This window comes from Struthio camelus, chromosome 12 (assembly GCF_040807025.1).
Source record: "Struthio camelus isolate bStrCam1 chromosome 12, bStrCam1.hap1, whole genome shotgun sequence".
In the NCBI taxonomy this organism is placed as follows: domain Eukaryota; kingdom Metazoa; phylum Chordata; class Aves; order Struthioniformes; family Struthionidae; genus Struthio; species Struthio camelus.
The window spans coordinates 12,201,652-12,229,033 of record NC_090953.1 but is presented as its reverse complement, the minus strand read 5'-3'; the positions used below and the strand labels follow the sequence as shown (position 1 = coordinate 12,229,033).

The window sequence follows — 27,382 nt, the reverse complement described above, 5'->3', positions numbered from 1 at the left end:
CTTCAAGAAGAAGCAGTCTCATAATGATAGCAATGTATCTGTGAGCCAGTGGTAAATAAGAAATGTCTTCTCTAATGCAGCTAATTTTTCCTCTTTCCTAGGTGTTTATATGTATTAATAACATCCCTTTTTATTTTTTCTAGGCACCAGTAACAGATGTGCAGTTTGGCCCTATGAGACTTCATCAAGATCAACTTCAGGTAATACATTTCACAGTTTAAACTGAAGTCTTAGTTTCTAAAACAGCACAGAAGTTAACTTAAAAAAGTGACTTGATTTTTTTGTAAACAAAGATCTTCATAGAACATTTTTGTTAAGTGATACATGTGCACCAAACAGATTTTATCACAGCATTCTAGGTGGTATCCTGTCCTAAAAATCCTGCCTAAGTCTGTCCTCCAAACATCTCTCAACTGGCAAAATTACCTATTGCTCTTTCTCCTATAGGTTAGCTTGCAATCAATTTAATGTGTGCCATGTTTTATATTACACAGGTGGTCATTTCTTAATCAGAATCTCATGTGATACTAAGCCTGAAATCTATTATACCAATGTTTTATTGCTATCACTGATTTTGCAGTATCATCACAGAAGTTGTCGTGAACTTGACAAAATATGGGGATTTTTTTATTCATTGTTGACTGGCATTAATTCATCCTCCTTTATCTCTTTATTAATAAAGGTCTTATGCCAGCTGTCCCCTTATTTTATCTGGGATAGGCATCAGGCTTGCAGATACATAGTTCCCTTGGACAGCCTCTGAAAGCTCTCCTGTATGCCAAGCAATATTGAACCGTTAGTAATCCAAGATGTTCCTGAATCAGTAATTCCACTCTTGGGTGAAAATTATCTGATCCTACTGATTTGAAAATATCTGTCTTGAGGAACTACAATTCAACGTTCTCCTGAACTGTTGTCAAGTAGACAGTACTGCCATCAAATGTTGTGTCTTAACATAGCCTCATCCAGCTTTTCTCCAAATATAAATTGGAAATATTACTTGAATATTTCTGCCCCTTTTATCAGTATTAATGATTAGAATGCTTTTGTCCGGTCGTGGCCCACTCTAAAATTCTACTAATTAAGCCTCAGCTGGCAGGTCTGAGGGTGGTAGTAGTTAGACAACATCACATTTGTGCCCAAGTCGTTCATCCAGCCCAGATTTGCTGACTGTTCTCCTGTGCTGTTGCTGAAAACCATTCTTCCACTCCTAAGAGTGTTATAAATTAACTTCACTAAATATAGCCCAAACTATGACATGTTTTTGCAAACAGTTTAGCAGGTTGCTATAAAAGGAATCTGAACTAAATGAGTACAAAGTCCTTCATTCTTACAAAAATATGCACTACATGGAAATGCTAAGATTTACTGGTAGACATTCCACCAACCTGGTCCAAAGTGTAACCAGCACTGGCATTCCTAAAATTACCCAGAAGATAAATGGCCGTGGGATGTGGTGTGAGTTACACATGCTCTGCATTATTGTCTGACCAAAATATATATCTAAGTGTGGTATGATTAAATTACTGAAATTTTGGTGTCCTGAGACAATAGGCCAAATGCTGATTTAATTATCCATCTTTCCCGAAAGGCTACACGTACTGACTCATCCACAAAAGCAGCATTAACATAGATCCATATTCCGCCGTTCTATGTATTCTTTTAGGCAAAAGAAATTTTCTTCCGTAAAATATTACCCTGATCGAAAGCCTGATGACATCAGTGGAAGTCTTCCTTAGCAGACTTTACGTTTATCCTTACTTCTGTAGCACGTTCCATCCTAGAATTTGAAATACGTTTCAGAAGGAATTGGGCCTTATCATGTTTCCATGCATATGTGGGCATTGTGCTGATTTTTAAAAGGCTCAGAGAGATTCATGTTACTAGCAACTACATGGAAAGTTATAACAGAGCAAATACTGGATTGCAGATCCCAGACCTGACTTCCAGGTCTGAATTTTAACAATAGAAATCACCTTCTATGATAAAAATCCCATGGCAAGCTTTACATAGGAGTCACATGGGGACATGTTCCATATGCAGGGAGATAGACTGTGTTTTCATTCTTGCATGAGTTCACCTTGTCCAGCCTGGCTGTAGTCCCCAGAAGCCTCAGGGAATGGGCTTTTTGCGGTATTTGGGGGAACTAGGATGAGATGAAAAGGGAAGGACACTTCTCATTGTGCCATTGAAGTACCATTAAATATTAATTCACAATGAGGTTAGCCATGCTTTTGCGAATAGTGCAGGGTACTTTGCTGGAATAGGATCCTGGCAAGAAGAATAAAAGCCAAATAAAAGGGTTGTATGGTAGACAATTTCAGTGAAGAAACATACTTATTGGTTTTTTTTACACACTATCTGAAAAGTAGGCATCTAGTCTTAACTGATTGCCTGAGCTCTCTCAGTAGCTAATGAGGAGAGATCTACTTTCCAAAGTTGTTCATCCCATTTGGGTATAAATGGCTCAGGCAGAATGTTTTATCCACCTGAAGCACCTCTGTACACAGACAATTATAAAAAGCAGTAGTCTGTAGAAAGCACTTCTGTTAAAAACTGTGAGTTAAGCCTTGGAAGTGGCTTTCACAAAAATGTTAAGAACAGGCAAAATCATAGAAGCTACTATATACGCGTTTGTAATGATTCACTGTCTGCCTTGAACCAGGTACTTTTAGTGTTTGCCAAAGAAGATAACCAGAGTAACGGGTTCTGTTGGGCATGTGAGAAAGCTGGATTTCGGTGTAATATTGCCAGGACACCTGAATCTGCACTAGAATGTTTTCTGGACAAACACCATGAAATTATCATTATTGACCATAGACATTCCAGATACTTTGATGCAGAAGCATTATGCAGGTAAGCACCATTTCAGTCTAATTAATAAACATGTAATTAACACGTCATGAAAGTTCTGTTGCTTTTATATGACCCTTTCTATAAAATCTATGAAATGCTGATATTTTTTGGACAAATGTCCATTGGCAGCATCAATTAACGTCATCTCAGTGCTTTGCCTCTGAGGACTGCAGCGTTTTTGTTTGGATGCTAAGATATTTGAGGCTGTATCTAGGGTGCTGTTGAACCGCAGCATACAAATTTGTTGCCATAACGAAATGTTTTTTTTCAAATACCTGGTTCCATGATTGCACCTCTAATTAACTGCAAAGATCACATGTGCCACCAAGCAATTCCATGAATACATTCTCTTCAGTAGCCATTTGCCTTCTGAATTTTTTGAAGTGTTATTTGCTGTTGAATAGCTCCAGATTCAAATCGGCAATGTTTTGTGTGCATGCTTCCATATCTACAAAATCTGCTATGAAGAGCAAAGTTGCAAACTGACTCCAAAAATACTTCCAAAATTGCTGTCAAGTATGAAAAAGGAGGAAAGGATTTTTCTTTCTGTGTTTCTCCACAGAGACTTGACAGGGAGCGGAGCCTTGTTTCAGTGACTTTCCAGTGAAATACCCCTTGGGAATGTGTCTAGACTAAATAGCAGGCTGTGGGGTGGGGGCGGCGGGGTCAGATTATGTGCTGTGGGTGAGTGGTGGGTTCAGGGCACTGGGACAAAGGCTTTTCTCCTTGTTAAAACAAAGTAATAAGATAAGATCTTTGTCAGGCAAGGACTAGATAGCAGCAGTGTTCCCCTCGTTACATTTTTACTACACTGTCCCAGAACGAAGTAAAATGCTTCTTAACTGAGTGAGGCCAAGTCCTTCAAATGAGTCCGTTGCTGTGCATGCTGTGTCAGTATGAGCTTCATGCCATTGCAGAGGAGATAATTTTTTTTTGAGAGGCAGAATTTTTGCTATTCCCCAATGAGAGTAGCTGAGGTTTAGATTAATATGCACTCTCTCTGTCCTTTTTTTCCATTAAGTCTCAGACATTGCTAAATTCATTCTTCTCTTAGTGATCCAGCAGGTTTGGGATTTGATTTTTGTTTTGTATTAAAATAAAGCATTTAAAAGAGAGATTTTTAAAAACGATACGGTATGAAGATTCTGTGAAGTCATGTTTGCTGAAATGTGAACTTAAAAAATGCTAAACGATCTTGCTTTTTATTTAAAGGTCTATCAGAACAACTAAACCCTCAGAAAATACAGTCATTATTGGTGTAGTTCGAAGGTAAATACTCATATCTTTACTTGCACATGTAATGAACAAAATGTAAATCTTATCACTGTAAAAGCAAATACTACATTCGAAATTTTATGTTAGAACATCTTACTGTGCTAGTGACAGATGATTTTCACCATCCTTGGCCACGGGACAGGGACAGGATTTTTGATTTCTACTTTTTACTAAATAGGTCACACTTTACTACTTTTTTTTTCCCCTACTGCTCACTGGGGGTTTTAAGAGCATGATTCAGACAACCTCCACAACACCATGTTCTGACCTGTGAAACTGCCTCATAGATTTATATTTTGGTATTCATGGAAATAACTCTTTGAACCTTTCTGGATTTGTCTTTCAATCTGATTCATCTGAGCACAAACAGATCTGCTGATCTGCAAAAGACTATGGTACAAGAATTTGATCAGTATTAAGTAGCATCTGAGCTTAGAGGTTTTAACAATAAAGTAAAATAGACTATATTATGATATGTCAGTAGAGTAGTGCATGTGTTTTTCCTCTTCCTCCTCCCACTGAAAATGTAGCCTTTACATCATAAAATGATATAAAAGTAATAAAAAATGCATTAAAGTTACTTTGAAATGAAATAAAATGACTCAAAATAATTTCCTCAAAGGACAGTTTACAACATTTCTGTTTCTTAGAAAATATTTATTTTGAAAACCAATTCTGAGATGTTAAAATTTCCCATTAAAAATCCTGTTTTCTACCGCCATCGTGCAAAAGATCCTAACTAAACATTTCAAGGAATTCCATTGTGAATATGATCTTTATCATTTTTATGTCAGAAAGTCTTGTGACTATGGTAGCGGTTACTTCCACAGCCAGAATTGTGTCTCGTCAAAGTAATACAAAAGACAAGAGGGGAAGAAGGAGCAGGGGAGAAAGAGCAAACAGTAGGTCAGAAGCTTCTTGATGTACATCTGAGAGGAGGACATGGGATGGCCTGCTTCTGTGGGCCAGCGATTTGTTTTTAAAAGTTGGGAGAAATTGGAAGCTGGGCATGCCAACTCTCAATTAAGAAGTTGCTCCAAAGGGGTTTTCCCCTGCAATTCATTTTGACTTTTCAAAATGTTCACGCTGAGTGTTGGGACAAGATAATAGCTCCCTGTGATACCACAATCTCGTAAGCTTGAACTCTCAAACTTTTCAGACTTACCTAGTAGCCTTCTCCAGGAGAAAGTTCAGAAGTAAATTTGCCTTTCCCTGGGACTAACTGAGTTTTTGCTGAGAGATGCACTCCAGGGCTGTGCCACTTTAGCCATCTTAAGATGGCTAACATGTATTAGCTAGTTCACCTTAAAAACATAATGGAGATTCAGTGTATTATTAGGTAAATTAGATAGGGTCAAGTATGGAGAGAACAGGTAGGAGGTTAGACTGCCGATTGGGTCAAGTCCCATGCGCTCTGCAGAGGGGCTCTCCAGTTCCCGTTCAGGATTTCACAGAGAGCGCACTTTCACACATTTCCCTGCAAGAAGCATATTTGTGGAAAAGCCTAACATTTAGCCAATACCATATGGAGGTTCTTCTCTGTGGGGATTATCTTCTTTCATTTCCTGCTGTTCAGTTTGTTGGGGCTTTTTTTTCCCCCTACAGCATCCTCTGTGTCCTCTGTACTTCTGTACAGTGTCCTCTGTACTTCTAGGAGGCAGTATTACCAGATAGTTGACATGAGGAAGGGGGATACTTTTCTAACAGCTGCCCTTGTCTCTCTGCCTGATCTTGCACAAACCTTGTGCTTGACTAGGCATCAGTCTGTTAATGCATGAGAAACAGTTGCATGGAAAACAAAAACAAGAGGGGTTATAAGATCTGAAAATTAAATTGTAAATAAAAGCTATTGTGCCATCTGCTAAACTTGATCAGCTTCCATCTGCTTATTTACAGAAATTTAATATAATGACCTTGCTTCCAGGTTCCATGTGTACGTTCACATATGTTGGAGTGTCTTTTAACAGTTAGAATAGCCAAATTTGCCAAAATGATTCAGGTGCCTTGTTTTAGAGAATGTCATCACGAAGTAGCCTAGTAGAAAGCACTGGGTAGTCAACACTAGAAAATACATCCTCATTCAAGCATCTTGAGTTGCCCACCTAAGGTTTGGTACACTCAGATAACAAGTCATTTGTTAAAAGTTTGGCCTTTGACTTTGAAGTGCATCTTTAACTAAGGACAACATAAACAACAAAGAATCCAGTAAAGAAAATGAAAGAATAGTCCAGCAGTCTAGCTAATTAATTTTTTTTCTTCAAACATTATTTTTGGGATGCAAGAAGCTGATTATTTGCAAATAGAAAAATGTTGACTTAATCTATGCAAAAAATGTAGGTCTTTAAAAAACACAAAATATATATTTTATCCATAGTAGCAATATTATGTGGTGTATTTGTTTGCTCTGATCCTAAAAGGATCTAGCCATATGAGCGTTTAGTATGCATGCCTGGTACAGGCATGTCAAAGGCTTCTGAAATTGGGTCTGAACTGATTATAAAATAGCTTTATCATCCTTCTTTAAAAGGCATGGTGATCGTGAAGAGTCATCAATATTGCCCCTGATCTCTGCTGGCTTCACAAGGGTATGTGTGTTTTATAATCCACTAGATTGCTCTGATATTCCAGAACTGTCGTGCAAGAAACTCAGAAGTTTGGTTTTCAGTGATCATTTGTGTCAGTAATCAAAGCTGTAAATCCTCTTGTTTATGCTGCCCATTGTTACTTATTTCCCAGTTTCCGACACCGGTAGAAATAAAGTAATGCTGACTAAGGAGGCAGAAATTCTCGGGAATATAAGAAATGGTATTCAGATGCTTCTACGTTACATATTTATTTCGAAAGAAGTATATGATGCATTAAGTCTTTGCTTTAAAAAGAGATCGTAGACAGTGGCAAGATTGAATAGTTACGGTAGCAGAGCCAAAGAGTAGCTTGCAATGAACAACAGAATGTGCTGTGGGAAATCTCTTCTATCAATTGCCAATTCACATCTGTAAACAGACTTCAGACGTTGTCAAGTGCTGTTATCTATTGTTTGGAGTCACCTGCAAAGTATTACAGTGAGTCTGCTTCTTGGCAACTATTCCAATTAAGCAGGAAAGGTGCTTATTAGTGCATCCGTTAAGTGGATTCCTCATTGCATTAAAAGCTGACAATGGGGAAACAAGGTGCATGATTTACAGTGTGATTCAGAGTGTTTTGGTGCATGCTCACCAGATTGTTTGCTATCCCATCACAGTCCTTTTTGCACCCATTTGCTTATTTGTAGTAAGGTCCTAATGCAGGAATTGCTGAAGCCTGAAAATAATTGTACTTATCCATAAAGAGTCATTTCAGTGGGCATATAACTAAATAATTTAGAACTTGTGTCAAGTTACTTAAGAGGTTTGGAGATGGGACTAATGACAAAGCATAGAAAATTTTATTTAGCAGTCTTGATGTGATGGCTTACCTTTGATAGTCACCCCCCCTCCCAAACTACCAATGTCCGTGGCAGTTTAGCATGAGCAAAGATTTAACATGCAAGCTGCTTCCTAGTAAAAATGAAGCAAGTGTATTTCAAAAACGTATTTGAGAAGATATTGAGGTCAGTGCTGCTGAGCTTCTTATACAAGGCCCAGAATGAATAACCGTGTCCAATAGCAAATATATTTGTCAGGAAGTTGTGCCACCTTCTATCTATACAGCTTGGAGTACTAGCAATTTGAAACTCATAAAAATCTCAACTGTTATGACTTGAGACAAACATAATTTTTAATTGTTATTTTAAATAAGTAATAAGAAAGCATATAGCTTCATTCAAAGTAGTATATCTTGTCTATTAATCATGCTGGCAGTTGCACAAACTCAACGGTTGGTTGTACCTCATTGCTATGCCTTCTTTTATGTCAATTTTTCAAAATGCAATATCCTGAAGACTTTTACTAGTCCCCAGAAATAACCTTCTCAAACTGCTTACATTACATGTTCATTTTTGGCCTACCTACTGCTTTTCAGTTCTCTAACAAGCAAAAGAAAACAGCCTTATACCCTTGCGTACAGAAATGTGTATTAATGAAATACCTCTAACCTTTTATTTACAGAGATATGTAGAAAATTCTAATATAATGGCCTGTTACAATGAGTTGATTCAGCTGGAATTTGGAGAGGTGCGGGCACAATTCAAGCTGAGGTAATTTTACCAAAAACATCAATAACAAAAAATGCCAATTCAGACACATCTTTAAAATAATACTTACTTTACTGTACACTAGTTAATTATAAAATGTCATTTAGCTAAAGAAATATGTTAATCGTTAAGTACAGAATGGAGTTACAATAACTTATCATATAAAATAAGGATTATGTGGATTAAAACTAACCAGAGGTCTTTTTTTTTTATTATTTTTTATACAGGGCTTGTAATTCATTATTTACAGCATTAGAGAAAAGTCAAGAAGCCATTGAGATCACAAGTGAAGACCATGTAATACAGGTTTGTTCCAGTTATTTTTATAAGTGAGAAAATTGCTCTGTGGGCTGACTGTATTTTATTTCATCCACAATTACACTTACTCTTTCTTATGGTACAAGAGTCGAACCTAACCTAATGGTTCTAAAGAGATTGGAATGAATTTAGGTGCAGAGTAGAATTTCTTCCATTTAAAATATCTTGCATAAACCAAAGTCAATTTTAAAGGAAAACATTTTCTCTGAAACAATAAAAATTACCCCCTTGTTTTTAATTTTTGTAGTGATTCTTTTATAACATGAATGAATGCAGCCACTGGCTTGCATGCATTCTTTTACAAAAAATATTATATGCTAGTATGATGCTCTTGAGAACCAAATCAAATTAGTGCTCTGTTTAAATAAAGGTAGGACATCGTTTTTACATTAATCTGATACTGTTCGATTCATCATGATTTTTGGTCCAACTGTTTTTGAATCTAATCCTCTTTTTAAAATTTCTTTTAAAAATTTCTTTTAAAAAGACCTAAACTGTGTTTAAGTTTTCAGTCCTGAAAAACGTCATCTTTATTAGGGAGCTAGTTCCATCCTTAGCTACAAAGACTGTGAGGGGTGACTTTATTATCAGCAAAGAGCTTGAGTCTAAGTCTCTGGAAGTTATAATGTGCATATGAATTGTAGCTTCTTGACCCAAATCTTGACAGTGGCATTTTCTTTGAAGGATATGCCTTCTACATCCCTTTTAAAAAAATAACGTAACTTGTCCGGAAGTTGTCTGGAGCTATATTTTTTTCAGATGAAATGTTGCCCCTCCACAGATAGCCCCAGAATAGAACCAAGGTGTGGAAGAGTCCTGGAGCTCCAGCAGGCCCAGCTTTCTTCCTTGTAGGGTAGAGGGGAAACTTCAGGAGCAGAGAGCATCCAGTGGCACCCTTTTCATTTCTGTCACATTGAAACATTACAGGTTGAGGCATTCAGATGTTATTCTGGGACACCTGTCTGTAACTCAGTTAGTGAGAGGGACATTAAGGTGTGGGATATAGGTACCAGCCTTCAGCTTTGTCGGGCAAGAGCCACAAAAATGTGACATTGCGGTCGCATAGATTCCACTTCTCCCAGTCTGTTTGGCTGGGCTTTGCCTGGACAGAGGAATGGTGGTGGCTGGCCCTTATGTGCAGGAAGACAAAGAATTTAATCAATGGTTAAGGCTAATATTCCTGTGGAATCCCATCATTTAAGTTGTGTTTTTTAGGAACACTGAGGTAGGTTTGAGGTTTCTAGGTTTGAGAACTGAAAGCTCATTTCTCGGGAGTTGTCTGTCATAACCCTGTGGGTATGTAATACTCAGCTCTCCATAATTTCCTTCTCTCTGCTCACATGCGTAGACTCTCTGCAGGACTGCTACCTCCTAGCATGGACGTTTCTGTTTTGCTTCACAAAGCAAAATCGCTTAGGCCTCTCTTTTAGGAGTAATACCTACAGAGATTTAGCTCAGGTTGGGAAACAGGCCTCCAGGTTTATCAAATAGGAGTTCTATTGTACTTGAAGTATTCTGTTGAATGTTTTTTATTTTTATTTCACAGTACGTCAATCCTGCTTTTGAAACAGTGATGGGCTATCAAATAGGTGAATTAATAGGAAAGGAATTAACAGAAGTGCCTATAAATGAAAAAAAAGCTGATTTCCTAGATACTATTAATTCCTGCATAAAGATAGGAAAGGTGAGTAATGGCATTGTCTCACTTATAATTTGCTACCTGTAAAGTTATCATTGTCCAGAGATGACACACGACACAACTTCTGGCTTCACAGGCATGTAGCATGTGCAGCTTTCTTACTCAGACAAGAAGAGGAAGTCAAAAATGCTTGTTTTTAAGGGCTTCTTCCTCTTCAGTTGCTTGGAAAAGCTGTGCGTTTCTTGAAAATAAGTGACTTACTGTGTTTATCACATATGTTGTATGTAGCAAAAAGTGTGTGAGATGCAAATGATAAATGAATCATGTTGAAATATTTGAGCATGAAATGTGGAAGCTGATTCGCAAGTTCAGAACGTGAAAACACCAGAAGAGATATTTGCAGTATCACTTGAGCGTGATAGGCAGTGTCAGCTGCCAGCGTCTTTTACTTTCTAATGGCATAGGAGTTCTCTAATGGATTTCCATTAGAAACATTTCCTGCACCAAGAAAGTGCATGAGAAAGTGCAGCTGGCTTCAAGGGAGGTCACTACCGAGGCACCACAGTTTGCCTGGTAGCTCTGTGATGTTCCTTTGGGAGTGTTGTGGAACCAGCGTGAGGATGCATCTAGGAGCTTTCATTTGTATCTTAACAACAAAGTGTAAATGCTTCTGATGTCACCGAACGTATGTGTCATCGTACCCCTATAGGAAGATAGATCATGAAGGTAACATAAAGCAATTTGGGAGCTGATGTGTTTGTAGATGCGTCATGGCCTATGCTCAGACCTGAGTCAGGATAGCTAATTGGGTCATAGTGACTGTCTGCTGGGAAGCACCATGTTATTGACACAGTGCAGGGAGATGCTCAAATGAATCATGGCACTCGGCGTATCCAGGCAGTGATGCAAAAGCAGCGATGCAAAGTTGTGATGAGTCATGCTGTGTAAATCAAGGTACTCAGGCAAGTATTTGTCAGGAAAAGCTGCGCTCCATCTGGGAACAGATTGTATGTGCATTTCAACATGAGTGTGTCAAGCATTTGTACCTGTATTGGCCTTTTGGAAGAGATCCAAGCAATATACAATAGCTTGGATTATGATGCTTCACACCTCTGTTGCCAGACTGAAAGTTTATTTCTGTAAATGTGTATAATACAAAGCTGATGTTATGATGGAGTATTTATTAAGTTATAATTCAAATACATTACGCATGTCAGACTTTAAAAGCACAACATCAGTTCTCCAGATATGAAGTGATCAATTTTTTTAGTATTTTAGTGTGATGATAAACATGTGTATAATAACAAAAAGATGTTTTAGTTTATGAATGATAGAAATTAACCCTAATCCATCACTTCCCTTGCACCATATTTTACTCCTGGCTCTAGAGCTTCCAATTGTGAAGGCTAATTAAATATTACTTCTTAAAACCTGTCTGAAACAGTTTGAACTGTTTTAAGTGGGTAGTTCTGTTTGCATGTTTTTTTTTATTTCCTGTTGGAACGTTTTATAGTATGCAATCTGTGTAGCCTCATATTTACATATTAATAGAAAAATGAATTACAAATGAAATTCTTACACCAAAGTATTTGCAGGTCCAGTTTTATTGTGTGGAGTATTTGAAATACTCCAGCCCTCTGAAGGTGCTTTCGTTTTAGATGATTTGTGTCAAGATGTTACAGCATTTTCTGAGGTGCCTAACTTGAGTCTGGATGATTCTGACTTGCTCTGTGTGTTGTTTTGACACTTGTGATTTCTTGATGTCCTGAATGTAAAAAACTGCCTCCCATTAGAAATCAACTATGTATTGGTTACAGTAGGTTATAACATACCAAAAAAGCCAGCTATGTCCTGTGATATTCTCCTTTGCACGAGTTTGGCTTTTCTGGTTTGAACAAACATGTCGAATAACAAAAATAATGCAAAGTATGATTTTCCAATTTTTAATAAAACTGATCTTTGGAAAGTCTGCATCTCTTCTTAAAGTGGAATTTAGGAAGGTGAACTCTTGCAGTATTTCCCTTCTTGTGCTGACAAACATGCAAACAAAAGTTGACAGGCATTATGCTCCAAAGTTACTAATCGTGTGGTGCATAGTGATTCTTGGCTCAGCATGTTCTTTCTCTTGGCAAAAAAAAAAAATCTCTGGAAGTTCACTTTTTGTTCCTCTAGCTGGCTATAATTTGCAAGAAGCCATAATTACAGAAAGGCATTTTCACCAGTCCATACTTGAGGAGTTAAGAAACAGGTTACAGTTTCTTCATTCTTTTGTTTCATGACTCAAATTACATCCATTAAGATGAAATGTGCAATTCGGTTTCTCTCTGACTAGAATTCTTGCCGCCTCTGATCTCTACAGTTTGACACAAAGCTCTTTATCTTGGTTTCACTTCTTCTACAGTGAGACAGATAGCTATCAATAAATCAGACAAGACACACAATTCCTCTCACTTGTTGGGAATTATTTGTGAGATATCTGTATAGAGGAAGTGGGAGGGCGATCAAGCTCTGTGATAAAGGTCCATGGCAATTCCTTCCTAGACTTTCTCTTTTTTTTTCTTTTTTTTCACAGAAAGTTACTTTCTGTGACATTGTTTTCCTGATATCTATTTATTTTCTTTCGCTCTGTTTTCTGCAAGTAGCTCACTGAACTTTGCTGTCAAGTGCAAGGATCCCCCAATCTAAAAGGAAGGCTGAACCGAGGTGTTACTCACTATGCATGAAGGAATCATTTCAGGGGGTAGATGCAAGCCATGGCCTTCTGAATGCAGCCTTGCACCTCAATATTAATTTCTAGGTTGCTGTATAAAGGCTGGAAGAGATTTTTTACTTTCTGTGTGAGATTCTTAGGCTGCGTTTGATCCTAGCACACCAGGTCACGCAGAAGTGCCTGAGCGCTGTATTTGTGTGGCTGTAATGTAGTCATACAAACAAGCTTGACTGAAGGCATGTCTTGAGAGGCAGCTCGTCTCCGTTGGATTTCTGACAGAGGCTCTGTGAGAGAGCATATGGTGTTCTTAAAATATGTTTAAGTAATGTCTCCTGTGAGCAGGAGTTTGGCTTGGACCTCCTATTTTTCAGAAGTCTCCTGACCTTTTTCCTCACACGTTTCCTGCCACAGTTTCATGGGTTTTAGAAATTCACAAGTTGAAAAGTCTGTCTGATGACTATGAAGAACATGTTAGTGAATAACTCTAACCTGTCTCGAACAGGGTGCACTCTCAGTGCTAGAATTATCCAGCCTCTACCTTAGGGCTTCATCCCTGTGTGCATATTCTGGGTTTATTACCTGGGTGCAGAGATTGATTACTCATCTCTGCCTCGTCCTGGTTGTCAGGAAACTATTGATATGCATACTTTTAATTATGAGAGCATTGAATTTTGTGGTGTTTGCTTTGTCCTCGTTTATATTCCTCATGCAGCTCACAGGAGAAGATATTATGTCTGTTTCCAAATTTGTTATGCTCAGTTCTTTCCTGTGACAGATCCTTGGAAAAGCCTTTCATGTCTTTTTCTGCACAGCCTGTCACCGTGCTGCTCTCTGTGGGCAGCAGTCTTTATTTGTTGGCTCCATTAGAATAAATGCAAAACTGTTCTCTCTGTACCTGTGCTTTCGCCTGTTTGACTGTGAAATCTGTCAGTCTAACACAGATATGTCTGTATCATGTGCCTCGTGAGGGTATTTTCACATATATTTATAAGATCTGATCCAAAGCTTGTTGAACTCAACTGGAAGACAACAATTTACTTGGTTAAACTTTGCGTTAAGTGCATATGCAATATGGGGTCAATTAATTGTTAATCATTTGGTACTTATTAGATGACCAGATGAAAATTTGCAGCCATTTAGAAAACACGCCAACAGCTATTCTAGGGATGGAGATCTGTGTAGGCAAGACTGTAAATCTTACCAACGGTCAGGTTACACAGACTGCTGCTGTTAGAAGGTCACTGGCTTCTGCGCTGCTGCCAGAAATGAAAGGAGGAGACCTAGGTAGGGTTCCCAAACTTGCTTCCCCTGAATGTTCCTTAATATCCCCATGGAGAGGCAGCTCCTGACCACACACAAGGGGAGACGCAGGGAAGCCAGTCAGCGTTGAGGCATTTCTGGCTGTGGGACGTTGTACTGCCGTGTGCAAGGGCAGCTGGGATGACTGGTGAGAGAAGCAGCGGGGTGGTGAGGGGACTGAGAGAGAGCAAGAGCTAAGGAGGGAAAAAGTTTGCTGAAGCCACCCCTAGGTGTGTCTGCTTGTGCCAGCCTGGCAGCTCTGCCGCTTGGCAGGAAGGGCTGCGGGCCCTGCTGCAGGGCCGTGGTGGTGGTGGACTGGATGTTAGAGCGTGGTGGTGCCTTCTGGCTTCATAATCTCTAAATAACAAAAGTTATTGTTTTAACTATTTCATTTAAAAGCATGACTTGAACAAGGCGGAAAGAGCCATTTTGCGTCTCACTGAAAGAGAAAACAAGGCTTTGGAGTAAGTTATGTTCTGCACTAGAAATTGAGCCATTTCTAGAGAAAAAAGTTACTTCATGCTGAAAAATAAGAAATTCCTTCCCATTCTGCCTTTTTCTTTTTCCATTTGTGAATTTTATCAAAATAAAATGATGTTGGTAGTGAAAATCTGGTACTGTAAAAATCTTCTACCCATACATGGTCCTCAGGCCAGTGTCCCTAAGTAGGATGAACCCTGTTGGAGAGGAGAGCAGCCGGCAGGAGGCAGAATCCAGCGACTGTTCTGCTGGGCTCTGCCTTGTCTAAAAGATGCCGGGATAGATGCCTGTTGTGGATGCCTGTTGTGGCTTGAGACCGAACCACCCGTGCAGCTAGCAAAAGGGCTCGCATACCAGAGCGCTTCTAGTCACACATATATTTCATGATAGGGAGTGATGTGACTTCCCAGCAAGGCGGGAGACGGTGCAGGCTGGAGCGAAGCCGGGCAGGTCAGCCTCACAGTTTCTCACACGACCTCCCTGTCCCAGGGGAGATGGCGCAGTCGGGGGAAGGCAGGCCGGCTAGCGTGGCTGTCCCAGCCGTGTGGGGCACGTCCTGGACCAAGCTGCAGGGTCGCCCCACCGTGAGAACCTGCAGGCGCTGCTGGAGCCTCTCCACGGCCCTTGCTCCAGACAGGAGCTGGTCCCAGCTCTTACTCTCTCATCGGGTCTCTTGCTGCGTCCCCCTGGCGCCCCGTCAGGCAGAGAACGGGGAGCGAATACACATTTCCAATGGGCTCACACTCCTGTGGTGCCCGAGGCTTGGCTGTCGCTGTCGGGGCGCTCGCAGCCTGCCCCTCTGGGCAGTTCCCCAAGCATTGGCAGTGACACAGCAGTTAACCCTAGTTAAGTAGGCCCCTAGTTATAAGGGAGCAGTTTGAGGCTGAGCACAGTTTAACCAGTCCCAACTGTTTGCCAAACTACCACAATCCCTCCTTTCCACGCTGCACCATCATCCTGCCTGGTGAAGATGACCCCCCCATGCTGTGGGCTCTCCGAAGCACGTGCTGTGCACAGCTTCAGGCTCGGGAACGCTGCTTGGTGCAACTGCAAAGGTCCAAAGCCAGTGTCCTTTCATTTGCTGGTAGGTTTGTTGGAACTGGAAGGATGACCACTCTGTGTAAGCACAACAACATATTTCTCAAATTTTCTGCTACTGTTTATATAATTATGTGGAATTTAAATTATTTGGTTTTATAAATAAAATGCCAGGCTGGCAGGAAGACGTTTCTGAAGAAGTCTGTAGTGACCTCCAATTGGATTGAGGTAACACCTGAGCCAACATCACCTTCATTACATTGCTTCTTTTTGTCATACGTTCCTCTGACATGCTCCTTGCCTTTGAGACCCTTAAGAGTGAAACTTAGGCTTTGTATTGTAAGGCAGTGTTCAGTGAAAATAGGTATGAGGCTACAGTTTCTGTTTTTGTTTTATCTGACCTTTCCAAGGGTGCCAAATAAAGAAGAATGTACAGAAAGCCATGTTAGGTTTGTTGATTGCATGTTGAACTTCCTTCCCCTTGAATTTCTTTTGCAGGAATGGCAAGGAATGTACTATGCGAAAAAGAAAAATGGAGATAGCATACAGCAAAATGTGAAGATAATACCTGTCATTGGACAGGGAGGGTAAGTATGAAAGCTAAAGCTGTGATTTAGCTTTGATTCAAGGCTCAGTTTAGTTCAAGTTCAATTGCTTTCAGCAGGCATTGGATTATCCTGTTACTGAATAAAAAGAAAACTTATGCAAAGAGGGGAAGACTCAGACCTCTGGATTTAATTCCTTGGGGCAAAATCAACTTTACATGCTGTTTACAAGGAATTCTGCTAATTCTCTCCAAAAAGGAAACTAAAAATACAGATGTGCTGGCTTGTACTATTATTCTTCTAAAACACTGAAGTGCAAGGGCAGCCCCCTCTCTGTCCATCGTGTAGGGCACCACCATATCAACCTATGTCCTGCTCCACTGTTCACCCGTAATGCTGACCTACTCAAGGCTGTTGTAAAGCGTCCTTCTGTAATGAGGATACTATGTGCTTTCATCCTAATTAAAATTCACCTGCAAAGAGCTCCTCCTGTTCAAGCATGCCTTGATTTTTGTGTAGCTTTCACTTGGTCCCTGAACAGAGCATTTAGAGCACACTGGTATACGTTAGCTATGGGTACGTTTATAATAAGACCTCTAGTACAACGTTAGGAAAGAAAGTGGATCAGATTGCATGCAGCTGCAGTTTCAAAACCCTCTAAGCAACATGTGCATTATTTAAAAGAACTGGGCATTAGCTTCCAAAATCCCCTCTACAGTGTATGTTCCTTGGCTGAGACATTTGTTTAGAAAGACGTGTCTTGTCATAAGGGAAAGGCTGAATGCAGCTTCTTTGTGCAGTTGCTTACTTTAAAAGAGGGAATGCAGTTTTTAATTAGCAGAAGCATGGTGTTTTAAGTTGATTTCATCCCTTGGAAGTAACTCATGTTCTCTGCATTAGTAGAGTGAAAACATCTTTTCAGCTTAAGATGCCAAACCAGTAAGAGCAGTATGTATTACATACACTGTTACTTGGGGAGAAATCTAAGCCCATTTGAAGCTGGGTTAGAAAGTTTTCTGGTAATCAAGGCTGCAGTTTGCAGTCTGACTGCTCTATCCCTAAATCCTACAGAAGGTTTGGGTTGTTAGATCTGCACTGTTGCATGTTTCTCAGTTATATCATTCCCGAAATATCCTATAGTAGCCCAGAAGAAGCGGGGGGGGGAGAGGGCGGGGAGAAAGAGGAAGGAACAGTCTTTGCAAAAAATGCTTCCATTCTGTCTTCCCCATCCTGTGCAGCAGAACTGTGGGTTTTTTTCCATTCCCTCTTGAGCCTTCCTGCCAGAACAGGATTTGTCCTATATCGATTTGTTGTCACTACCCATTTTGTATATCGGCACTGAATCAGAGTTGGGATTTGGATGGGAATTAACACATTGTTTTTTGCCTACAGAAAGATTAGACACTATGTGTCAATTAGTAGACTGTGCAATGACAACAATAAGGTAAGTGAAAATGGTGATACGCTTCCTTTAGTTTGAGCCCTAAATATTACAAGGTAATGGGAAAATTCTGACTAACTGAATTTCTTATACTGATTTGTAGGCAGAAAAAACATGTGAACGTGTTCAGGCTGAATCTCAGACAGGTATGACACATCTCGTTTGTTATAAGAAGTGGAGGCTGTACCTGCGGAAAGATGAAGCAAGTTGCTAGTTATCTGGCTGAAAAGCACTGATTGCACAAGACAATCAGAAAATAATATTTAGTTAGCAATAATCTATGAATCCAGTTTAGAAGGTGGCAAAATAGATGGAAGCTCTCTGTCCCTGCCTGATTTGTTTTAGAAGTGATATAAAGCAACCTAACCTTAAAAATGCTGCATTAGGGCCCCAAGTTCATATTGTGCTGGGTTCAGTTGTCACATTCAGTTGTAGGTAGTAGATCCCTATGACAAAATTAGAAATGTTAAGGACACCATCTATTCAGAATGTTGTTAAGGCTGGTCTATAGCTAGTGGCAGGTATGTTTGCATTGCTTTTAACTGTATTGTGGGATATTTGCCTGTGGGAGGAAATGAGGATGCCCAACACTACTGTTATCCTTGTCCCACATATGAACTCTGCAGCTGAGACTTCTTTGTCATCCATGCAGCAGGTACTTGTTAACTGTAGTCTTGGTAGTGCAGGTTATGCCTGCTGGAGCCTATAAGGGATGCAGAATACCTTGCCTCGTTTGCTAGTGTACAGTTTACTCTGGGCCACCAATTCTCTGTGGCAGTTGTTACTCGAGTAAACTCAGGTATGTTGCACAAGTTGTATCCACAACTACAGCTGCACTGTGCTGAGAGAGGAGCTTTTCCCTCCAAACTCTGTTAGTTCCCCTCTGTAAAACCATTTTTAGGTTTGCTTTGCCAGAGATTATGATCAGGTTCATGACAGCGTCAGTGGGCAAGAATTTCAGAAGCAGCTTTCGTTGGCTCTCATCTGCTGAAGCGCTGTGGTGAATGTCACTCAGCTGCTCTCAGCCTTTCTCTGAGTTTCCGTTCCTTTAACATACGTATTAGGCAGAGGTTACGTCATTGTTGTACAATATCATTTTCTCCACAGATATTCAGACTTGCAGACACAAAGACAGGAGGAAAGGATCACTAGATGTCAGATCCACAACCTCACGAGGGAGTGATGGTATGTTAAATATGCAGATTTTTTTTTATTTCTGTATGTATACATTTTTATGTACATGCATATATATGCATATGGATAAGCATGTATGTGTATATATATACACGTGCACACATGCTGATATAATTTCAAGTCATCAGTCTATGAATGACTTTACATTTGTGGAACAACTCCATTTTATTCTCTTGAACTTTGAATCCTTTTTTGTAACAGTGAAGAAAGAATGGCTTCGTCTACCATCCTACATGGGTAATTTCATGCAATTCAGCAGAGATCCTTTCAAGTACAAATGGCAAGCTCTAATCCTAACAAAGTATTACATTCTTCACCTCTTTTCTCGATAAAGATCTGAAGTTAATTTTCTTAACACTTTGTTTTCTTTTCAGTGTGTTGTATTGTGCTTCATTATATCACCCCAGACTTGATAGGTCAGTCGCAAATGGGAAAGTTTTGCCAATACTTACATGGTTTTGTTAACGCATACATCAGTGCAATCTGGGCAGCAGGCACTGGTGAAACATGGAAGTAGGTCTGTAGCGGAGAGAATACAATCATGCCCCAGTGTGACAAAAATAGCATTGATTTTTTTTTCTTAAGAGACGCTCAGCACGAAGAGTAACAGAAGCGTGTCTGTTTTTTATAGGTAACACAACATTCAGCAAAATCCCATTTTGGCCTTTTCTGTACGGAAACTAAATCCATACAGAATTACGGATTGTTTTTCAATTTCCAATGAATAATAGGCCAGAACCTCTGCTATTTTAATTTGGCATAGCTATCCTCACTTCAAAGGATCTTCACTGATTTACCTCAGCTTGGAAGCTGATTCATACTGACTTGTCATGTTGGTGCATCAGCCAGCAAAAGTGTATGTATTCTATAAAAACCTAAGTGTAATCTACCTGTGCCTGCCAGTTTACACACACACATACACGCGGGCGCATACACACACACTCCCCTGCATAGTCTTTATATGAATATTTCATTAAATATTTTATTTACTTCAAATACAAAAACAAAGCCATGATCTTGCCAGGCTGTTACAGCTACTTATCTCTCTTCTGGGGTAGCAGTGGTTCAGCAAGCATCTCTTTGCACCTATGTGTTACCGGCATAGCAAGCATGTGTATACGTTCTGCACTCTATCAGTTTTGAAGGGCACAACAGTGTAAGCAGTTCAGAAAAATTAATCCACAAGTCTTGGCTGACTCCTTATGTCATGCTTTGTCGTTGAAATCAGGATACTGATTCTGCTTTGTTTTCCCCACAGGCAGCTCACAACGGCGGCACTCTTCTATGGCCAGGATACATTCCATGACTATTGAAGCACCTATCACCAAGGTAACGTGTGACTGTTGCTGGCCATTGTCAGTCCTGCTGTACTGGAACATTGTAGCACAGCCTTCAGTACTGCATCCAGACTTGAGGAGCAAGGCAGTGCTGCGCACTAGTGCAGCTTCTCCCATTCCACCTGCTCACTGGTGGAGCTCCAAAAAACCAGATGCTGCGGGCCCCGTTCTCCCAGGCCTGCTTAGCAGAGTGCCTCCCTGTGATCAGCCATTGCACAGCTCCTTTTAAGGACCCCTGCCTGGGACTAGAGCTCGTCCTCTTTACTTAGGCATTGCAAGCTGTTTTCTGAAACCATGCAAGGGTATGGCAGAAATCAACTCTTTAATAAACTGACAGAGAAATGTGGAAGGTTATACTAAATGCACTTGGAGACATTTTGAGGCTGTGCCTCGAACAGGAGAGTAACTAATAAAATTGCTGTCTCTAAGGCCATGATCCTGTTCCTAAAGTCAGTAGCAAACATCAGTGCTTTATTAATGTCCCTTTAGAGATTTCACTTTCGTTCTCCCACATATGAGTTAACGTTGTAGATCCCATTTAGTTGTCCATAATAGCGGATTAGAGTCTGTCCTTTCTTAAATCACTTCTAATCACTTCTAATTCAAAATGTGTCTGATGTTCACCTAGGTAATAAACATCATCAATGCTGCACAAGAAAGTAGTCCTATGCCAGTTGCAGAAGCTTTAGACCGAGTTTTGGAGATCTTAAGAACCACTGAGTTGTACTCTCCGCAACTGGGGACAAAAGATGAGGATCCACACACAAGTGACCTCGTTGGAGGATTAATGACAGTAAGTACATATTGCCACAAACAGCTGTTGATTGATATTTCATTGCCTGATAGTGGTAAGGTTTTCCAAGTTACCTGGTCTGTATCAGCTGACCTATGCTTTGCATCTAAAATACCAAATTTTCATTAAAAACTACGTACCTCTTTTTGGTGTTTTTTTTTTCCCACCATGCTGTTAAAGTAGCTCTGAAAATGGGAGGAAGTTGGCCAGTTCACTTGAAACATTAGTTTTGCTAGAACAGGGAAGGAAAAGTACTTCTTTTTTCAATATGATTCTGTTCAGAATGGTATAGATGGGAGAGGAAGAAAGACAGACAGCTAGCTGTTTATATTTATTAATTAGGGTTAGAATGGCATATGTTGGGGCTTTTCACTGTATAAAAAGAATGTATTTTCAAAAGAATGCAAAAATGCGAAGTACACTTTTGTTGCTACTTCTTTGGATGATATTAGTATTTGGAGACTAGAAAGATCCTTTGATCCTTAAGTCCTTTGAGCTAGGAGCATGAATGTCCACATATTAAGACACAGTCATGCTCCAAAGAACTTAATATTTAAATAAACAAAACAAGAAAAAGAGTGAAGAAAGCATGTATTATGTTACCACATTTTTAAAAGAGGAACAGAGACATTGAAAAAAGAAGTGATATACCCAAAGCTGAACAAAGGCCACGTAGCAAAGCAAAGAACTGAACCCAAACCTTCAAAGCCTGGAGTCTGGCTGTTCTCATGATAGCTAGATGAACTTGGATGAACGTTACTTGTGCCTTAGGGATATGTGTGCCTATTAGTAGTATGTTGCATCTAAAAGGTTACCTCAGGAAAAAATTTTGACTGTGTGTTGGATGCGAAAGGCTCACAAGATGTGAGCTTTTCAGAGATGTCTCTAGGCTAATATCATTTCATGATGGCTCCGATATAGCATCCACATTTACCCCTGCTATGCTTTGGCCACATAATATTGTTAGCAAGTTAGACAGATGCATTCAGAGTGATTTTTTTTAATAACTCTTTTTATACATCATGGGCTAACATTAATGTGCAGTAACTAACAATACGCACATCAAAAGAGCAAGCAGGATTTGGGCCACAGCTTTTAGAGTTATGAACTGAAAGGTAAGTATTAAATGTAGCATTCTGTTAGTTTTAATCCTTAGGCTCAGTCTGCACATCCAGGCATCATGCCAGAATTAAGCCGGGGAGGCGCTGACTTTGAGAATACACAAGCATACGTCCTTGTTTGATGGAAGGGAGGCCCCAGGGTAATTTGGTAATTTTGGTGCTCTGCAATCCTAGCAACAAATCACAAGCTCCTTGTACTGCTGAGGTGACCTGGTCTGCCAATACAGGGGAGAGGAGAGTACAAGCATATCTCCATCCATTCCCTGCCACCACCCACCTACCATTGTTGATGGGAAGTGAGCAGGCATATAGTGCCTGGTTTTTGGCACACACTCAGACCCGGTGTCTGTGTTGTCCACAGGTGGATGTGAGGCTGTAATTTCAGACCTCGGTCTGTGCCTGAGCAATTCCAGTTTGTACCTATCTGGGTTTACATTGTATCCTGTATCTTGCACTTTCTCATCCATTTTGAAGTACAATTAAAACAAGCACATCTTAACAGAGTGCACACAAATAAAGGTGAGGCAGCTTTGATGACTGTGACAGGTTTAATCAGGCTTCGGTAAAGTCATAGTGCTACTATTTGGCATTATCTTCTTATAGATCTTTTTGACAATACCCTACATTTAACTCTCACCTTTTATTGAACAGGATGGTTTACGACGATTATCAGGGAACGAATACATATTGTCAGCCAAACGTAAGTTTTAATTTGGAAGTTACTAAGATGTTAAAATATGAGAAGAAATTTGAGAAATGTGGGAAGTGTAATGAGATGTTCTTTTCTTAATAAGCATTGTTCATTTTTATTTTTCATTTGTAAGTATTGTTCTACCATTACCGAGCTTTACAGAAACAAGAGTTGCCAGGCATGATTACAGAAAAGAAAACATGTACATTTAGTAAAAGCGTACCTCAGGGTTATTAATGGTGATCTGCACATATATTCCTCGACAGAAACTCATCAGGTCGCTGGCAGTTTGATCTCTCCAATCTCCCTCAATGACATACCCCCACGGATAACAGAGGCAATGGAAAATGAAGAACACTGGGATTTTGATATCTTTGAACTTGAGGCTGCCACCCATAAAAGGTCAGTAAATGGGAAGGTTTATAAATTAAAGTTGCTGCAAATTGACTTAAATGTCATGCTGTAATCTCAGCTCTTTAATTTCACTACCTCTGTTTTTCAAATTGGAATTACTTTTATTTTCAAAGGCACGTGTCTGAAATTCTCTCAGTGTCCTATCTTTTTATGTATGAACCCATTATATACCTTCTCTTTCACCACACGCTGTTTTCAGCTGATTTCCAATGGATGTCAATGAAGACTAAATATCTTTGATATGGTGTAATAAAGGAACATCATTTTAAAAGCCTTTATTTTCTATTCTCTGTAAACGAAAAGTGCAAATCAAATTTGTGGGGATTCAAGTTCAAATTATGTCCAGCTGTGCACATAGTCGACGTGCTGCTGTTAATCTGATCAGCTGCATAGATCATGCTCTACTTTTTCTCCATATACTAGAATGAATTTTATCCTTAAACGTTCAGATATACCTTTTGGGCAGAATTCTCACTGCCTTTCTCTGGGATTGGAAGGAGGTCTTTATTCTAAGTCTTAGAAGGCTACATTTTATTTACAAGATTAACTGAGGACTATTTACTGTTTAGAGTGTACATTGCGGTTTTCAAAATCAGATCAGTAGTTTTGCTAGACATGCATGGCATTAGTAGCAAATTCTACCACTAAGTGTGTAAATTGATCTTTATGTTTAAATCCTTGGTTTTATTTGCTGATGCCTATCAAAAATTCTTCTTTGGATCTAGTTTCACATTTCATGCTAAAGCTTGTATGAGATCGTAATTTGGAGGCTAGCTCCTGTGATGAATGGACTATCTTAATCCCTCATCAAAATCCCAGATCCGTAACAAGAGCTTTGAAAGATATTTAAAAACTATATCTAAGCATTTAATTAACACCTATTCACTTCTATTTTAGATCTTGGTTTTATGAGCCAAATAAATTGGAAAACATTCAGATTTTTATTCTTCCTTAAAGTGATATAACTTTAGATTTTATTGTAAGTGAAGAAATTTACATCCAATCACTTTAGTTTTTAACTTTGCTACGTTGCCATTGCTAATGAAGCGTTATAGATACAGTCATTAAAAAAAAAGTATAATTTGTAACATTTAATATGCACGTTACAGTAACTTAAGAATAATTATCCCAGACAACATGCATGTGATCACCAGATAGGCTTCTCTGTCCTTAATGATTTGGAGAGACCACAGAGGGACAAAGGAGGTATTTGTTACCTATCCTCTTATTAAAGGTGTTATAATTAGGATTGCTTCCTGCTGTGCTTAAGTAAAGGCAATTCATTTATTAAAGGAATTAAAGTGATCTTCCGTGAATCACAACTATATATCACAATCAGACATATGGTAGTAAAGCCACAATAGTTCATTAAATCTAAGCTTCATGCAGCAGATGTGACAGTTCCCTGGCACAGAAACCTGGAGACACCTTTGTCTGGTAGTGCTATGTGGTATTAACACTCTAGCATTCAGGGAGTCTCCGCGGTAGTGTATTATACTGCTAGTACATGTTATATAGTATTGTTGAGTATTTTTGCCTAAAGATGTACATCCAACTCTGTACAACCTCTGCTAGCCCCATGAGGTGTAGCTGCAAATCTGAGTGCTTGACACATCTGGAATCGAGCCGCAAACTGAGATCCTTAAATATGGGTTTTCAATCCATTGTTAGGAATCCACATTGAAGATATTGACCACTGTACCAGTTCTCCTTAAGCAAACATGTATTGGACAAGAAAATAGCAGTATTAACTGGGTTCAAGCAAAAGCTAGTGGACTTAAAATTGATTTTTTTTCTTTTGCTCTGTTAAACATATTGCACATTCACAGCTTTCACATTAGAAATACTTCATACCCACTATTCGGATGCTCATTCATCGTCCAGTCATCTGGTTTTAAGTTGTGTAGTTTGGCCTGCAAGAAGCAATAGTACTGGATACCTTTGGAGACACTGGTCTGCTACTGGGTCAGCCTGAAAGTCCATTTAGCTGCATATAGCCCTCCTATAAACGCTGTGGTCAGCGCTAGTTTTCACTTGCTTTCAAATTACCTCCATTACACTGCCAGTGTGGCAACATCACCAGTGTTAGCAGGAGTGAGAATTTTGATATAAGCAAAAAGTGCATCAGCATACCAATGGAGCAGGTCTGCAGTGCAGCAAGAGTAGTGATTGCAGCATTATATAGTATGGATATACTCTAGTTAGCTGTAAACAAGCTAGTTTGGGAAACTGTGTCAGCAGCAGGGAGATCACCTCTCTCCACTCACACACAGTGTTCAGTTCATGCTAATTTATCTAATTTTGACTGCAGTCTACATTTACCCAAAGTAGACTCCCCAAGTCCCAAAATGCTGCTACCTGTAGTATAGCAGCCATATAATAATAAACAGCAGCCTGTTTAGTGTTCCTGGAAGTGGCAGGAAGTGGCAGATTCTGATTGCTTGCATGTTGTAATTAGGTAGACATTTTCTACAGATCTGGATTGTAATTCTGTAGCAATTAAATCCCTATACCTAATCTGACATGCCACTGGTTAAAAATGCTGTATAGAGTCATACTATTTACAGTATCTAGTATTCTTTCAACCTCATTGTTAAACTTTGTGTTATTTTTCTCTGCAGGCCTTTAGTTTATCTGGGTCTCAAAATATTTGCTCGCTTTGGAATCTGTGAATTCCTAAACTGTTCAGAATCAATTCTGAGGTCATGGTTACAAGTTATTGAAGCTAACTACCATTCCTCCAACTCCTACCATAATTCTACGCATTCTGCTGATGTGCTACATGCCACTGCTTATTTCTTGTCTAAAGAAAGAGTAAAGGTGAGTCTGTGTTTGTAAGAAACAGTGTAGGTGTGATCTAAGGAAGATTTCTCAGAAAAGATGCCAAGGACCAAACGTCTACCTAGTGCCAACCAGTGTGGCAACTGTGAGGTCCAAGAACTAGGCTGTTTTACATGACTTCTAGGATTTGTCTTATAGCATATGTGAAATGACAGACATTGGAATTGAGCTATGGGAGAATGAAAGCCTGCTTTAAAAAAAAGCTTTCTGGGGCAGTTAAACTTACTGAGATGGGGCAACTAATGACACAATTATTTTTGTGAGGGTCCCCTCAGATACAGTTTTAAACTAATAAATGGCCATCTCTTCTGCTGTGCGATGGTTGTTTTGCATAATACTCCCAAGACAGTCTAGGCCATCAAGTAGGTTTGGTGCTCCCAAAGCTATCACCCAGTGGAGGAGATGTCCTGAGGCTTAGAGACTGCACTGAAGGAGAATATTGAAACAGATTATTTGTTGAGGTTCCTTGTACCGTAGTGCTCACTGGTTTATTAGAGCCACTGACAACCAGAATAAATCAGAGCAACCTTTGTTCTCATGCACCCAGAGGGCAGACTGGGCTGTGAGAAGGGGAGTTAAAACAGTGCTTGCATGTGTCTGTAGTAGAGTGGCAGTACATATTTACTGCCACCTGTACTGCATTCTGGATACAAATTCCTACCCTGAATTGGCCTGTCTAAGGACAGTGTTAGTGATGGACACCTGGCTGAGACATTCGTGGCTGTAAACAAGCTTCTGACAGCTCGTTAAAACTGTAGTAAGTCCCTTAACCTGGAGCTGCAGCTCATTAGTGTGTTCTCCAGAGGCTGACTCACAGATACTATATGCCAAGTGAAAGAGGAACTTCACTGGATATTTTCAGTCCTGTATTGCTAGAGGTTTAGCTGGTCTTCACAAGAATATCTCTGAAAAACAGACCAGATCTGGAATCATTTCAATGCCACAGAAGCATGACTGCCTTCTCCTTTTCCAGAATGTTATTCCTGTTCCTCTTTAGGCAAAGGAAAAGAAAAAGTGTTGCAACAGGACAGAAGAAGTAAAATTGAAGTTCAAGATTCTCTCTTTACCTTCTCAAAGTTACAGCATAGCTGCTTCTGTTGTCTACAGTTCAACTTAACCTAAATACAGAAGGCCAGATTCTGCCACTCAAGTTCAAACTGAGATGTTTTCAGTAAACTGAACTCAGTTCTTGTCTGGGAAAGTTTCTTGCCTCCAAAGT

General features: G+C 39.6%; 1 protein-coding gene across 14 annotated transcripts in view; it reads left to right on the top strand.

The window, feature by feature from the left end:
- PDE8A (phosphodiesterase 8A) overlaps positions 1 to 27,382 on the top strand; it is a 176,869-nt gene that overhangs the window by 137,029 nt on the left and 12,458 nt on the right. For all 14 annotated transcript variants that reach the window (XM_068958033.1, XM_068958029.1, XM_068958027.1 and 11 more), the window contains 16 exons: positions 144 to 200; positions 2,666 to 2,856; positions 4,069 to 4,125; positions 6,659 to 6,716; positions 8,217 to 8,305; positions 8,530 to 8,608; positions 10,167 to 10,304; positions 16,285 to 16,373; positions 17,724 to 17,775; positions 17,876 to 17,918; positions 18,880 to 18,957; positions 20,225 to 20,295; positions 20,932 to 21,096; positions 22,869 to 22,917; positions 23,175 to 23,310; positions 25,944 to 26,142. In XM_068958033.1, the coding sequence (XP_068814134.1) occupies positions 174 to 200; positions 2,666 to 2,856; positions 4,069 to 4,125; positions 6,659 to 6,716; positions 8,217 to 8,305; positions 8,530 to 8,608; positions 10,167 to 10,304; positions 16,285 to 16,373; positions 17,724 to 17,775; positions 17,876 to 17,918; positions 18,880 to 18,957; positions 20,225 to 20,295; positions 20,932 to 21,096; positions 22,869 to 22,917; positions 23,175 to 23,310; positions 25,944 to 26,142 (1,521 nt within the window). In that variant the 5' untranslated portion in view covers positions 144 to 173. The remainder of the gene's footprint in view (positions 1 to 143; positions 201 to 2,665; positions 2,857 to 4,068; positions 4,126 to 6,658; positions 6,717 to 8,216; positions 8,306 to 8,529; positions 8,609 to 10,166; positions 10,305 to 16,284; positions 16,374 to 17,723; positions 17,776 to 17,875; positions 17,919 to 18,879; positions 18,958 to 20,224; positions 20,296 to 20,931; positions 21,097 to 22,868; positions 22,918 to 23,174; positions 23,311 to 25,943; positions 26,143 to 27,382) is intronic.